The sequence below is a fragment of the Pistacia vera genome, unplaced genomic scaffold (genome assembly GCF_008641045.1).
Source record: "Pistacia vera cultivar Batoury unplaced genomic scaffold, PisVer_v2 Contig200, whole genome shotgun sequence".
NCBI classification, from domain to species: Eukaryota; Viridiplantae; Streptophyta; class Magnoliopsida; order Sapindales; family Anacardiaceae; genus Pistacia; species Pistacia vera.
Window position 1 is genome coordinate 1,211,876 of NW_022196003.1, and position 12,544 is coordinate 1,224,419.

General features: G+C 36.2%; 3 protein-coding genes across 3 annotated transcripts; all 3 read left to right on the top strand.

Annotated features, from left to right (window-relative positions):
• The first annotated feature begins 800 nt into the window (after positions 1–800).
• LOC116128492 (zinc finger CCCH domain-containing protein 6-like) lies at positions 801–4,908 on the top strand. Its single transcript, XM_031414206.1, is given in 4 exon segments — positions 801–1,225; positions 3,344–3,553; positions 3,732–3,856; positions 3,948–4,908. Coding segments are annotated over 4 exon segments (1,356 nt in total). The 5' UTR covers positions 801–1,165.
• Positions 4,896–9,278, top strand: LOC116128543 (zinc finger CCCH domain-containing protein 6-like). Its single transcript, XM_031414263.1, has 4 exons — positions 4,896–5,317; positions 7,436–7,645; positions 7,805–7,929; positions 8,021–9,278. The coding sequence occupies exons 1-4, from the start codon at positions 5,258–5,260 to the stop codon at positions 9,021–9,023; spliced, it is 1,398 nt and encodes a 465-aa protein (XP_031270123.1). The 5' UTR covers positions 4,896–5,257; the 3' UTR covers positions 9,024–9,278.
• A 136-nt stretch (positions 9,279–9,414) lies between these two features.
• On the top strand, positions 9,415–11,885 carry LOC116128544. The gene is made up of 2 exons (XM_031414264.1): positions 9,415–9,917; positions 11,595–11,885. Exons 1-2 carry the CDS (start codon positions 9,561–9,563, stop codon positions 11,622–11,624), a joined length of 387 nt encoding a protein of 128 aa, XP_031270124.1. The 5' UTR covers positions 9,415–9,560; the 3' UTR covers positions 11,625–11,885.
• Positions 11,886–12,544: the final 659 nt, after the last annotated feature.

Below are 12,544 nucleotides of genomic sequence, written 5' to 3' on the forward strand. Positions count from 1 at the left end.
TTTTGTCGAATCACTTCTCAGTTACCTAGAAAGGGGACACAAATATCTTAATATGGTACGTAAAACAAGTGATAATTGCAATGGGGACTCAAATTAATATTCATAATAGGATTTATATTCCTTATCGTAATTGTATTCCAACCTTAAGGAAACATAAAAAGAAACGAATCAAACAAATTATTAATAAAATTAAATGGTATTAATTTCTCTGATTTAAAATATAAAATTGACTTTCTTTTTGGTTACCTTATATCTTACTAGGATTAGAAGCAATCATATATTAATATTACTATACATAAGCTTATCATATTACAAATTCTCTCGCATCTTATTGCAAGTTCTCTCCCATCAGGTTGAATGACAGGCCTTAAGAAAAGTTGAACTAAACTCTTCTCCTTCGGAGAAATTCTTGGTTTCAAACCCAAACACAACGCTGATAAACCTTAATACCTTATCTAACAGGCCCATAAACTTGAACAACAAAACAATCCACGTGGCAATCTGCATGACCGACAAGAACTTATAGGCTATAGCTACTGTTGACCCGACCAATCATACACTTTGATCATCTACCGTCGTTTCAACCAAAAAAAAAGTGTGGTCAGAATCTCAATTCTATTAAAAGCTAAACCCATTCTTTTCAACCAAAAAAAAAAAAAAATCTAAACCCATTCTCAATCACAACGCGTGTAACAAAACACCACAGCCTAACTAGGTCCTTCTGTTGACGCGCTGCAGTACACGTGTTCCACCATTCATTCGCGTATAAAACAGATATAGAAAAAGAGAAAAAGGAACAAAACAGTGTCACACATTGAAACGGCAGAGCAGCGAATACGGAGGATCTAGGGTTTCCTGGTATCTCTCCGTTACTAGTTATTGCTCAATGAAGTTATATAGAAATCTATATATCTGATCAGTCTTTCTGGCCTCTCCCTCTCCGGTTCGATCCTGTAAAAATCTTACGGTTATTAGGGTTCTCAAAATTGGGTAAGAGATTTTTAAAACACAGTAGTCATAAGAAGTGTCTAGTTGGGGTTTCGAATCTGACAGAAACCCTAATAAAGGAAATTCTTGCATTGAAAAAAAAAACAGTACTTGTACTATAAAAACATATACTGAGAATCGAAGCTGGAAAAGAAGTTATTTTGAGAATATTGTAAATATGCGAGGATTGCACAAATCGAAAAGGGTTTCTTGGGCATCAGATGTAAATCTTTGTCAGGTAAAAGAGATTATCAATTTTGACGAATTTGATGAGTATCTGTTGGGATTAAGGTGATAAAAGAAAAAAAATCGATGAACCTAAAAACCGATACAGTCCTTGTGAAAACTTATTTTTATGCTGTTTATCGGATATTTTTGTTATATTGCTTTGCGGTGTGTGGTTTTTCTATATCTGAAACTTTTCTGGGTTCATGCATCAATGGGATTTATGCAATAATGGTGTTTCCCTTAATTGAATTAGATGAGTAGATTTTTTGAAGTTAAGTTTGCTAGGATAGAAGATTTATATATTGTTTTACATTGTGAATGGACTGGAAATGCAGTTTGCATTGAAGCTTTTTACCACCCAAGTTTTATCTCTAAAACTAGTTTTTGAACAAGTTAAGCATTGAAGTTATTATATTTGGCGTCTGAAGTTCCTTGTGAAATCACGTGTTGTTGTGCTTCTTTTGATTTTAATTATATAATTTGCTAAATTGCTTTGGTGTAAACTCAACTGGAAGTTCAGATTTGGGTTTGAACTCAATGCATTCTCTGAATTTCAAGCTAAGTTGAAATGCTATGTAATTGATGTAATGTTACTAATAGTTTAGATCAATTACAAGCCTGTTTTAAGTTTAACTGAATTTGGTAAGAATGTTTGACTATGAAAGTACACTGAACTCATTAGCACTTTGGCTCTGTTCTGAATTAGCAGGTTGCCAAATTGTAGGAATGTGGAATCGTTACTATGATCATGCAAATTGCAAGTCCTGTGAAGTAATCTCAAAATGTTGCCACTATCAGAAGTTTGTTAGCAAAATTGACTAAATGAGATGTGCTTTTCATGTACTTTTCATCTCAAAGTGATGGGGTAATGTTTTGATAATAGGCCTACTTTGTTTCAGATTATAGGATGAAATATGAAAAGAAGATAATATCATTGTTTATCTGCAAATAAATGCAGAAAATTGTATTAGAAGCTAATTATCATACACTTTTTAATGCATTCTTGGCTGAAACAAAGATGGTGAGAGAGGTAAGCCATAAATTCATCAAAGTGAATCCAACTTGGTCCAGGCACTGACTGATGCCTATTTAAAACTATCTGAAACTTGAATAATAATCACTGTGAACAAAGCTGGATTTTTTTTTTAAATATTTAAAAAAAATTAAATTTGGAAGTATACAAGAAAGGGAAAAAAAAAAAAAAAAAAAAAAAAAAAGAAAACAAATTTAGTACATTTTGAAGTGGTGAGAAAATATTTGATGGCATGTGATTTGCCAAAGTGTATAGGAGAATTTACTAGAGTGCTAGGTGGATTGTAGTTTATGATCTTGTATGGGCATATTATTTCTGCAAGATGAAGAAATTGGTTTGTGACAGAAAATATAACAGTACTAACGTGTTTAATATAACAATGGATGTAAGGTCGGTGCTTTAACTTGCCAAATTTTGTTCTAGGCGTCGGTTAATATAACCGAATGTTCTTTTTCAAGTATTTGACAACATTAATGCTTGAAAATTGTTTTTCCCTTGAATTGGATCTGTGCCAAACTCTGGGATTTCTCTCCTGCTCTTAAATTTCTACATTATAATTTCCTACCTAATATTTGCTGAGGAGTTCCATTTATGGATGGTTGATTTAGTGGTTCTTGTTTGATGCAGTGTACTACTTTAAATTACTTTAGACAAATTGTTTGTTTTATATAAGTGATTTCTGTTTCTAGTATTATCTCTTATGAAGTGCTGGCGAGTAGCATACCTTTTATTGGACAATATTGAGTTTGCTGTGCGTGCACATGAACATATATGTGGAAGTTAGGAGAATTAGAGAGCATTGATTTGTTCATTGGTTGTGCCATGGTAATGCTTTAGATTGAGATGGTACAACTTATATAGGCTTTGTTTATTCTATCTATCTAAAATTGCTTCTTTGGTTGGATTTACATTTCATGAACAATAAGTTTACATCTCAGTATCAGCATAACATAAAAAAATGCATGTTTGAATTCTGTATTGATTTTTATCTTCGTCATTATTTTTCACTTAAGGTTACTTTGTTATTGTTGCTTGAATGTGTATCGGACACTAAGGTTCTATTTAAAGGGTAAACTAATGCTTCTCTGTATATAGGTGAGGCTTTTTTTGTCGGAGGAGTCTCCTTCACAAGTTGGGTTAGGTGCCCAGGAGCACCTGCAAGCAAAGTCTTCATGGCCAATGCATTCAAATGGAGTGGTCAGTGATGAGTTTCTTCCTCCTGGTTTAGAGGGAACTCATCCTCCAAACCAGTTACAAATTAAATTGTCTGAAATTCCTCTAATCAAATGGAGATGTCCTCCCAGGGTAAATCACAGTTTCAGCTTTTAATTTTGACCACTTGCTTTCGCTTGAATATTAATTGTTGCCAGTAATATTTATAAGCTGAACTTTGTTATTTATTGCCAGTAATATTTATAAGCTGAACTTCGTTGTTATTTATTGCCAGTAATATTTTATAAGCTGAACTGAGTTCTTATTACAGTTTCGTTTGGACCTTAATTGGCAAGTGGTTGCTGGGGATGAAAGCAAAGAGGTGGAGATTCAAAATCAAAGAGAGATGAGAGTGCTTGAAGCTGTTTATCCTCGTCCATCTGCCATTCCTCCAAAGTTGGAAATTCTGCTAGTTTTCTGTAGCATTAATCCCATCTTGGATTCTATTTTCCTTTGACTGAAATGTTTCTTTTTCCTCTCTTAACAGCCCCTCTGTCTCAGTGGACATAGAATGTGCGCATTACAATGATCAGCAAACTCCTCTGATACCCATTACTCCCATTGAAGATGAAGAAGCTGCAGCAGACACACCATCTGGTTCAGTGGCACCATTTAATGTTTCGATGAGCTCACAGCCCCCACTTTTGCCTCCTGGAATTCCAGCACCTCCTCCGGGTAACATACTTGGTGTGTAAAACACTGCTGTCAATGAGAAACCAGCAGCATCTGGAATGGCCTTGGGTGTTGACCCTGAAGTAGTTGCTGCTGCATCTGCTGCCTTGAATGAAATGACAAAGAGCAATGAGCATGTCAATTTGATTGACCATGACTTGCTCATTAAAATCCTCAGCAACCCAAAATTGATCGAAAAATTAGTGACTGATCATGGAGCTGCCTCCAAACTGCAGAATATACCCAAGCCAACTTTGCCTCCAGTATCATTGTCAGATCATCCTCCTGTTCCTCCTGTTCCTCCTGTTCCTTTAACCGACCGACCTCCTTTTCGTGTGAACATGATGGAAACAAGTTCACCTTCAATAGTGGCTACTTCAAGTGGAGCTTTTTATACTCAACCAAATGGGGTTGGAGTGGGGCATCCTCCTAATGCATGGGTTAAACCACCACCTGGGGTTATTCCATCTTCATCTTCGGCTTCCTGTGGGGTTTCTCAAACAAAAGACATGAACTACTATAAGAACTTGATTCAGCAGCATGGTGGGGAAAGACAAGAAATTCCACAGACTCAGCAATTTGGTAGCCGATACATTCACCATTCAGGAACCAACCAAGAATTAATAAATAACCCCAAATCTAGAGATTCGAAGCCCAAAATAATGAAGCCTTGTATTTATTTTAACAGTTCAAGGGGATGCCGTCTCCACCATTCATTCGCGTATAAAACGGATATAGAAAAAGAGAAAAAGGAACAAAACAGTGTCACACATTGAAACGGCAGAGCAGCGAATACGGAGGATCTAGGGTTTCCTGGTATCTCTCCGTTACTAGTTATTGCTCAATGAAGTTATATAGAAATCTATATATCTGATCAGTCTTTCTGGCCTCTCCCTCTACGGTTCTATCCTGTAAAAATCTTACGGTTATTAGGGTTCTCAAAATTGGGTAAGAGATTTTTAAAACACAGTAGTCATAAGAAGCGTCTAGTTGGGGTTTCGAATCTGACAGAAACCCTAATAAAGGAAATTCTTGCATTGAAAAAAAAAAAACAGTACTTGTACTATAAAAACATATACTGAGAATCGAAGCTGGAAAAGAAGTTATTTTGAGAATATTGTAAATATGCGAGGATTGCACAAATCGAAAAGGGTTTCTTGGGCATCAGATGTAAATCTTTGTCAGGTAAAAGAGATTATCAATTTTGACGAATTTGATGAGTATCTGTTGGGATTAAGGTGATAAAAGAAAAAAAATCGATGAACCTAAAAACCGATACAGTCCTTGTGAAAACTTATTTTTATGCTGTTTATCGGATATTTTTGTTATATTGCTTTGCGGTGTGTGGTTTTTCTATATCTGAAACTTTTCTGGGTTCATGCATCAATGGGATTTATGCAATAATGGTGTTTCCCTTAATTGAATTAGATGAGTAGATTTTTTGAAGTTAAGTTTGCTAGGATAGAAGATTTATATATTGTTTTACATTGTGAATGGACTGGAAATGCAGTTTGCATTGAAGCTTTTTTACCACCACAAGTTTTGATCTCTAAAACTAGTTTTTGAACAAGTTAAGCATTGAAGTTATTTATATTTGGCGTCTGAAGTTCCTTGTGAAATCACGTGTTGTTGTGCTTCTTTTGAATTTTAATTATATAATTTGCTAAATTGCCTTTGGTGTAAACTCAACTGGAAGTTCAGATGTTGGGTTTGAACTCAATGCATTCTCTGAATTTCAAGCTAAGTTGAAATGCTATGTAATTGATGTTATGTTACTAATAGTTTAGATCAATTAACAAGCCTGTTTTAAGTTTAACTGAATTTGAGTAAGAATGTTTGACTATGAAAGTACACTGAACTCATTAGCAGCTTTGGCTCTGTTCTGAATTAGCAGGTTGCCAAATTGTAGGAATGTGGAATCGTTACTATGATCATGCAAATTGCAAGTCCTGTGAAGTAATCTCAAAATGTTGCCACTATCAGAAGTTTGTTAGCAAAAATTGACTAAAATATGAGATGTGCTTTTCATGTACATTTTCATCTCAAAGTGATGGGGTAATGTTTTGATAATAGGCCTACTTTGTTTCAGATGTATAATGGGATGAAAATATGAAAAGAAGATAATATCAGTTTATCTGCAAATAAATGCAGAAAAAATTGTATTAGAAGCTAATTATCATACACTTTTTAATGCATTCTTGGCTGAAACAAAGATGGTGAGAGAGGTAAGCCATAAATTCATCAAAGATGAATCCAACTTGGTCCAGGCACTTGACTGGATGCCTATTTAAAACTATCTGAAACTTGAATAAGATAATCACTGTGAACAAAGCTGGATTTTTTTTTTTTAAATATTTAAAAAAATTAAATTTGGAAGTATACAAGAAAAGGAAAAAAAAAAAAAAAAAAAAAAAAAAAAAAAAAAAAAACAATTTAGTACATTTTGAAGTGGTGAGAAATATTTGATGGCATGTGATTTGCCAAAGTGTATAGGGAATTTACTAGAGTGCTAGGTGGATCTTGTATGGGCAATTATTTCTGCAAGATGAAGAAATTGGTTTGTGACAGAAAATATACAGTACTAAGTGTTTAATAACAATGGATGTAAGGTCGGTGCTTTAACTTTGCCAAATTTTGTTCTAGGCGTCGGTAATATAACCGAATGTTCTTTTTCAAGTATTTGACAACATTAATGCTTGAGAATTGTTTTTCCCTGAATTGGATCGTGCCAAACTCTGGGATTTCTCTCCTGCTCTTAAATTTCTAATTATAATTTCCTACCTAATATTGCTGAGGAGTTCCATTTATGGATGGTTGATTTGGTTCTTGTTTGATGCAGTGTATACTTTAATTACTTGACAAATTGTTTGTTTATATAAGTGATTTCTGTTTCTAGTTTATCTCTTATGAAGTGCTGGCGAGTAGCATACCTTTATTGGACAATATTGAGTTTGCTGTGCGTGCACAGAACATATATGTGGAAGTAGAGAATTAGAGAGCATTGATTTGTTCATGGTTTGCCATGGTAATGCTTTAGATTGAGATGGTACAAATTATATAGGCTTTTTATTCTATCTATCTAAAATTGCTTCTTTGGTTGGATTTACATTTCATGAACAATAAGTTACATCTCAGTATCAGCATAACATAAAAATGCATGTTTGAATTCTGTATTGATTTTTATCTTCGTCATATTTTTCATCAAGGTTACTTTGTTATTGTTGCTGAGAAAGTTTAAAGTCGATGTGTAATTGGACTATTAGGTTCTATTTAAAGGGTAAACTAATGCTTCTCTGTATATAGGTGAGGCTTTTTTTGTCGGAGGAGTCTCCTTCACAAGTTGGGTTAGGTGCCCAGGAGCACCTGCAAGCAAAGTCTTCATGGCCAATGCATTCAAATGGAGTGGTCAGTGATGAGTTTCTTCCTCCTGGTTTCGAGGGAACTCATCCTCCAAACCAGTTACAAATTAAATTGTCTGAAATTCCTCTAATCAAATGGAGATGTCCTCCCAGGGTAAATCACAGTTTCAGCTTGTAATTTTGACCACTTGCTTTCGCTTGAATAGTTATAAGCTGAACTTTGTTATTTATTGCCAGTAATATTTATAAGCTGAACTTCGTTGTTATTTATTGCCAGTAATATTTTATAAGCTGAACTGAGTTCTTATTACAGTTTCGTTTGGACCTTAATTGGCAAGTGGTTGCTGGGGATGAAAGCAAAGAGGTGGAGATTCAAAATCAAAGAGAGATGAGAGTGCTTGAAGCTGTTTATCCTCGTCCATCTGCCATTCCTCCAAAGTTGGAAATTCTGCTAGTTTTCTGTAGCATTCATCCCATCTTGGATTCTATTTTCCTTTGACTGAAATGTTTCTTTTTCCTCTCTTAACAGCCCCTCTGTCTCAGTGGACATAGAATGTGCGCATTACAATGATCAGCAAACTCCTCTGATACCCATTACTCCCATTGAAGATGAAGAAGCTGCAGCAGACACACCATCTGGTTCAGTGGCATCATTTAATGTTTCGATGAGCTCACAGCCCCCACTTTTGCCTCCTGGAATTCCAGCACCTCCTCCGGGTAACATACTTGGTGTGTCAAACACTGCTGTCAATGAGAAACCAGCAGCATCTGGAATGGCCTTGGGTGTTGACCCTGAAGTAGTTGCTGCTGCATCTGCTGCCTTGAATGAAATGACAAAGAGCAATGAGCATGTCAATTTGATTGACCATGACTTGCTCATTAAAATCCTCAGCAACCCAAAATTGATCGAAAAATTAGTGACTGATCATGGAGCTGCCTCCAAACTGCAGAATATACCCAAGCCAACTTTGCCTCCAGTATCATTGTCAGATCATCCTCCTGTTCCTCCTGTTCCTCCTGTTCCTTTAACCGACCGACCTCCTTTTCGTGTGAACATGATGGAAACAAGTTCACCTTCAATAGTGGCTACTTCAAGTGGAGCTTTTTATACTCAACCAAATGGGGTTGGAGTGGGGCATCCTCCTAATGCATGGGTTAAACCACCACCTGGGGTTATTCCATCTTCATCTTCGGCTTCCTGTGGGGTTTCTCAAACAAAAGACATGAACTACTATAAGAACTTGATTCAGCAGCATGGTGGGGAAAGACAAGAAATTCCACAGACTCAGCAATTTGGTAGCCGATACATTCACCATTCAGGAACCAACCAAGAATTAATAAATAACCCCAAATCTAGAGATTCGAAGCCCAAAATAATGAAGCCTTGTATTTATTTTAACAGTTCAAGGGGATGCCGTCATGGGGCCAATTGTGCATACCAGCATGATCCATCGTCCCAGCAACGGGGCAGTAACATACCTGAGATGCAAAATGCCAAGAGAATGAAAATGGATAGGGAGATTAGCAGTTAAAAAATCCCCCAAAAAAAGAAAAAAATATCACTTTTGGCTTGCTCTTGTTGCAAATAGTGTAATTTCATTTCAATACTTTTTTTGTTGCATTTATAATCAGGATTTGAGTTACGGGATGAGAATGAGGATCTTGTATTTGACGATCTCAACCGAGGATTTTCATTATTGTCATGACATATTATCTCCTAAGTTTCATTTCCCTCGGAGTGGTCTTTATTATTATTTTTAATTATAAATAAAATTTATCTTCTTCCATGGGAACCAATGCAAAAATATTTCTGCTTGTAATTTCGAAAATATGTTTGCCTTGTATTTGCAAATAATATTTAAAAATATATCAACAAACAAAATGAAGTAAATAGAAAAATTTGAAAAATGGTTCTAAATGAAAATTCGCCGGCCGGTCCGTGCCTCCACGGTATTTTAACTTAAAAAGAACCCACAGTCCGTGGTCTCTTCTTCCCCCGATTTCTGTACAACTAAACCTCAGTTTCTCTGGCTTATAACGGAGAATAGAATACAGAAGAGAGTGGGAAAATGTTGAAGTTCCTTTCAAAGGTACGAATTGAGTTCAATGCCTTGGACCCACGCATAGCATCGTGCATGGAGTTCTTAGCCCAATGCAACGCTCGCAAGGCTAAAGAATCCAACCCAGCTTGCCAGGTCCAGGTGAAGCGGAGAACCGATGATCAACCGCCACAGATCACCGTCACTTTTGTTAATGGTGTTGAGGAGGTATTCGATGCCACGTCAACACCTGCCCAGACCATCAGGACCATGATTCTTGATAAGGGTCACTATCTGGAGACGGAGCAAATGTTCCGGGAAGCTGGTGAGAAATGGCCTGTTGTTATTCCCGAGGAGGAGCTTCGTCAACCTGCTCCGGGTACCAAGGTTTGTGCCATTGTCCTCTTTGTGGCATTTCGTAGAACAATTGGTGTGATTTATTTTCTTATGAACTAGTTTTTTGGTTTGATTTTGAATTGAAAGCATGGACTTGATTCTCTATATAACTTACGGTTTCTNACAGTCCGTGGTCTCTTCTTCCCCCGATTTCTGTACAACTAAACCTCAGTTTCTCTGGCTTATAACGGAGAATAGAATACAGAAGAGAGTGGGAAAATGTTGAAGTTCCTTTCAAAGGTACGAATTGAGTTCAATGCCTTGGACCCACGCATAGCATCGTGCATGGAGTTCTTAGCCCAATGCAACGCTCGCAAGGCTAAAGAATCCAACCCAGCTTGCCAGGTCCAGGTGAAGCGGAGAACCGATGATCAACCGCCACAGATCACCGTCACTTTTGTTAATGGTGTTGAGGAGGTATTCGATGCCACGTCAACACCTGCCCAGACCATCAGGACCATGATTCTTGATAAGGGTCACTATCTGGAGACGGAGCAAATGTTCCGGGAAGCTGGTGAGAAATGGCCTGTTGTTATTCCCGAGGAGGAGCTTCGTCAACCTGCCCCGGGTACCAAGGTTTGTGCCATTGTCCTCTTTGTGGCATTTCGTAGAACAATTGGTGTGATTTATTTTCTTATGAACTAGTTTTTTGGTTTGATTTTGAATCGAAAGCATGGACTTGATTCTCTATATAACTTACGGTTTCTACTTTTGGTTTTGGCATGACAACTATTTGTTTTAGGCATTTCGTCGAACATGTGGTATGTTTCATTAGGTTAGGTTAATGGTCTATTCTTTTACTTTGAAGTAGAATATACGAAATATTTCCCCCTTTATTAATCAAGGTAATAGTATTGAACACTTAAATGGATCATAATTGGGTCGATGCGTTTGGATTTGAGTAGCTGGTGCATATAGTTTTTCTGTTTCTTTTTCAGCATTCTCCTTCTTTTAAGTTCATCATATTATGTCTCTTTCTTTCTCTGCACTACCCTTCTTTTAAGTTCATCATAGTTTTCCCTTTGTCTTAGTGATTGTTTGGATGTTTAGGATGAGCAGTAATTGAAGAAAGATCACAAATAGTTAAAGGAAAAAAAATTACAGTTAAGTATAAAGGAAAATTTAGTATTTTAATAAATAACAAATAAATGTAAAGGTAATTTCTGGGCATTTCTCTGCATTTGAAGTACTGAAACTAATACCATTTTTTCTGTTTGTGTATAATCATTCATCATTTGATATGATATAAACACATAATCAGCTGTGTAGTTCCAAAGTCTTTGGAAATTAATGATTCGCAAGACAGCCTATTTTTGTTAATTGATTCTGCATTATAGCTATGGAAATAACATAGGAAAAATGACTGCTTTTACCATTTTCGAACCTGAAATTTTCTTGTTCCATTGATGTTAGCAACTGTGCAGTAATGAGATGTATTATGATTGTAACTGTATCTTCTATTAGAAGATTATTGGACTGAAGATTGATTTGACTGTAAAAGGCTATCTGTTAGAGAAAGTGTTGGAATCTGTGCTCTGTCTAGTTCTTGCCATGCTCTCCGTAATGCAGTCATAGGGTAGTGGGGTGTTTTACCATGCCCACTTCTCTTAGTCTTTTTGCTATATGCTGCCTTCTGATGTTGCCATGCATTTTTTCGTTTTTTTCCAGCCAAGGAAAGCGGAAGAGAAGAAGATGTGATACTGTAATTTGTCTCAATTACATTTTGTTTCAGATCACTATTGATGGCCAACCATGAAATCGTACATTTTTGTGAGAGAACTCCAAACATAGTTTTGATCTTTATTAACATCTATGTTCTTATTATAGTTAAGCACTAAGAATTTGAGAATTTCAGATTGATTTGTTGGATGACTCTGAATTATGAATTGTGGATGTTAGAAATTGTCTCTCAGTTCTTTTGTTTTCATGTTCTAGATGCAAGAGAAATTGTTATGGCAAACATGATGGTGCAAATAATAAGCAAATTTGGACTGTACTATGATAGACCTTCTTCTGGGCCTATTAAGCACTAACTGATAGGCATGACAATGTGCAATTTCAAGGATTAAAGATTTAATATATTGTTTTAGGTTTCTATATGATTTCCAGCAACTTGAGTATGATTTATGTATATGTTTGGTTGAGAGATGGGATTGGAATTTCTGATATGCTGATGGATTCTAAACCAGTGAGGCCAGCTAAAAGTGGATATTCACCCAACAATTGATCTGATATGAAAATAGAAATCTGCTTTCTTCTGTCTGGGTTTAGAAAACTGGTTTAGACTGATCTATTTGTGCTGATCCGTTGAGTTTGTTGAGCAAAATGTGAACCACGCTTTCTTAAATTCCATCTTCACAGTACCACGATGTGATCCTCCATTACATCTTAATTTCACTCTTAATTTTCCATCTAAAATGTGATCTTTCTGTACTGGTGAAATTTGGCAAAATTATAGCCTGCAGCAGAGCAAGAAGATGAAATTTGAAGCAGAATATTAGGATTCCAGGCTCACGGATATTGGTTATTGCTAACGTTTCAAAACGTAAAAGTTTCCACGCGTATCACTGTTATGTAGGTAATTTATATTGGTTCGGTTTTGCAGACTCGCAGCTTTT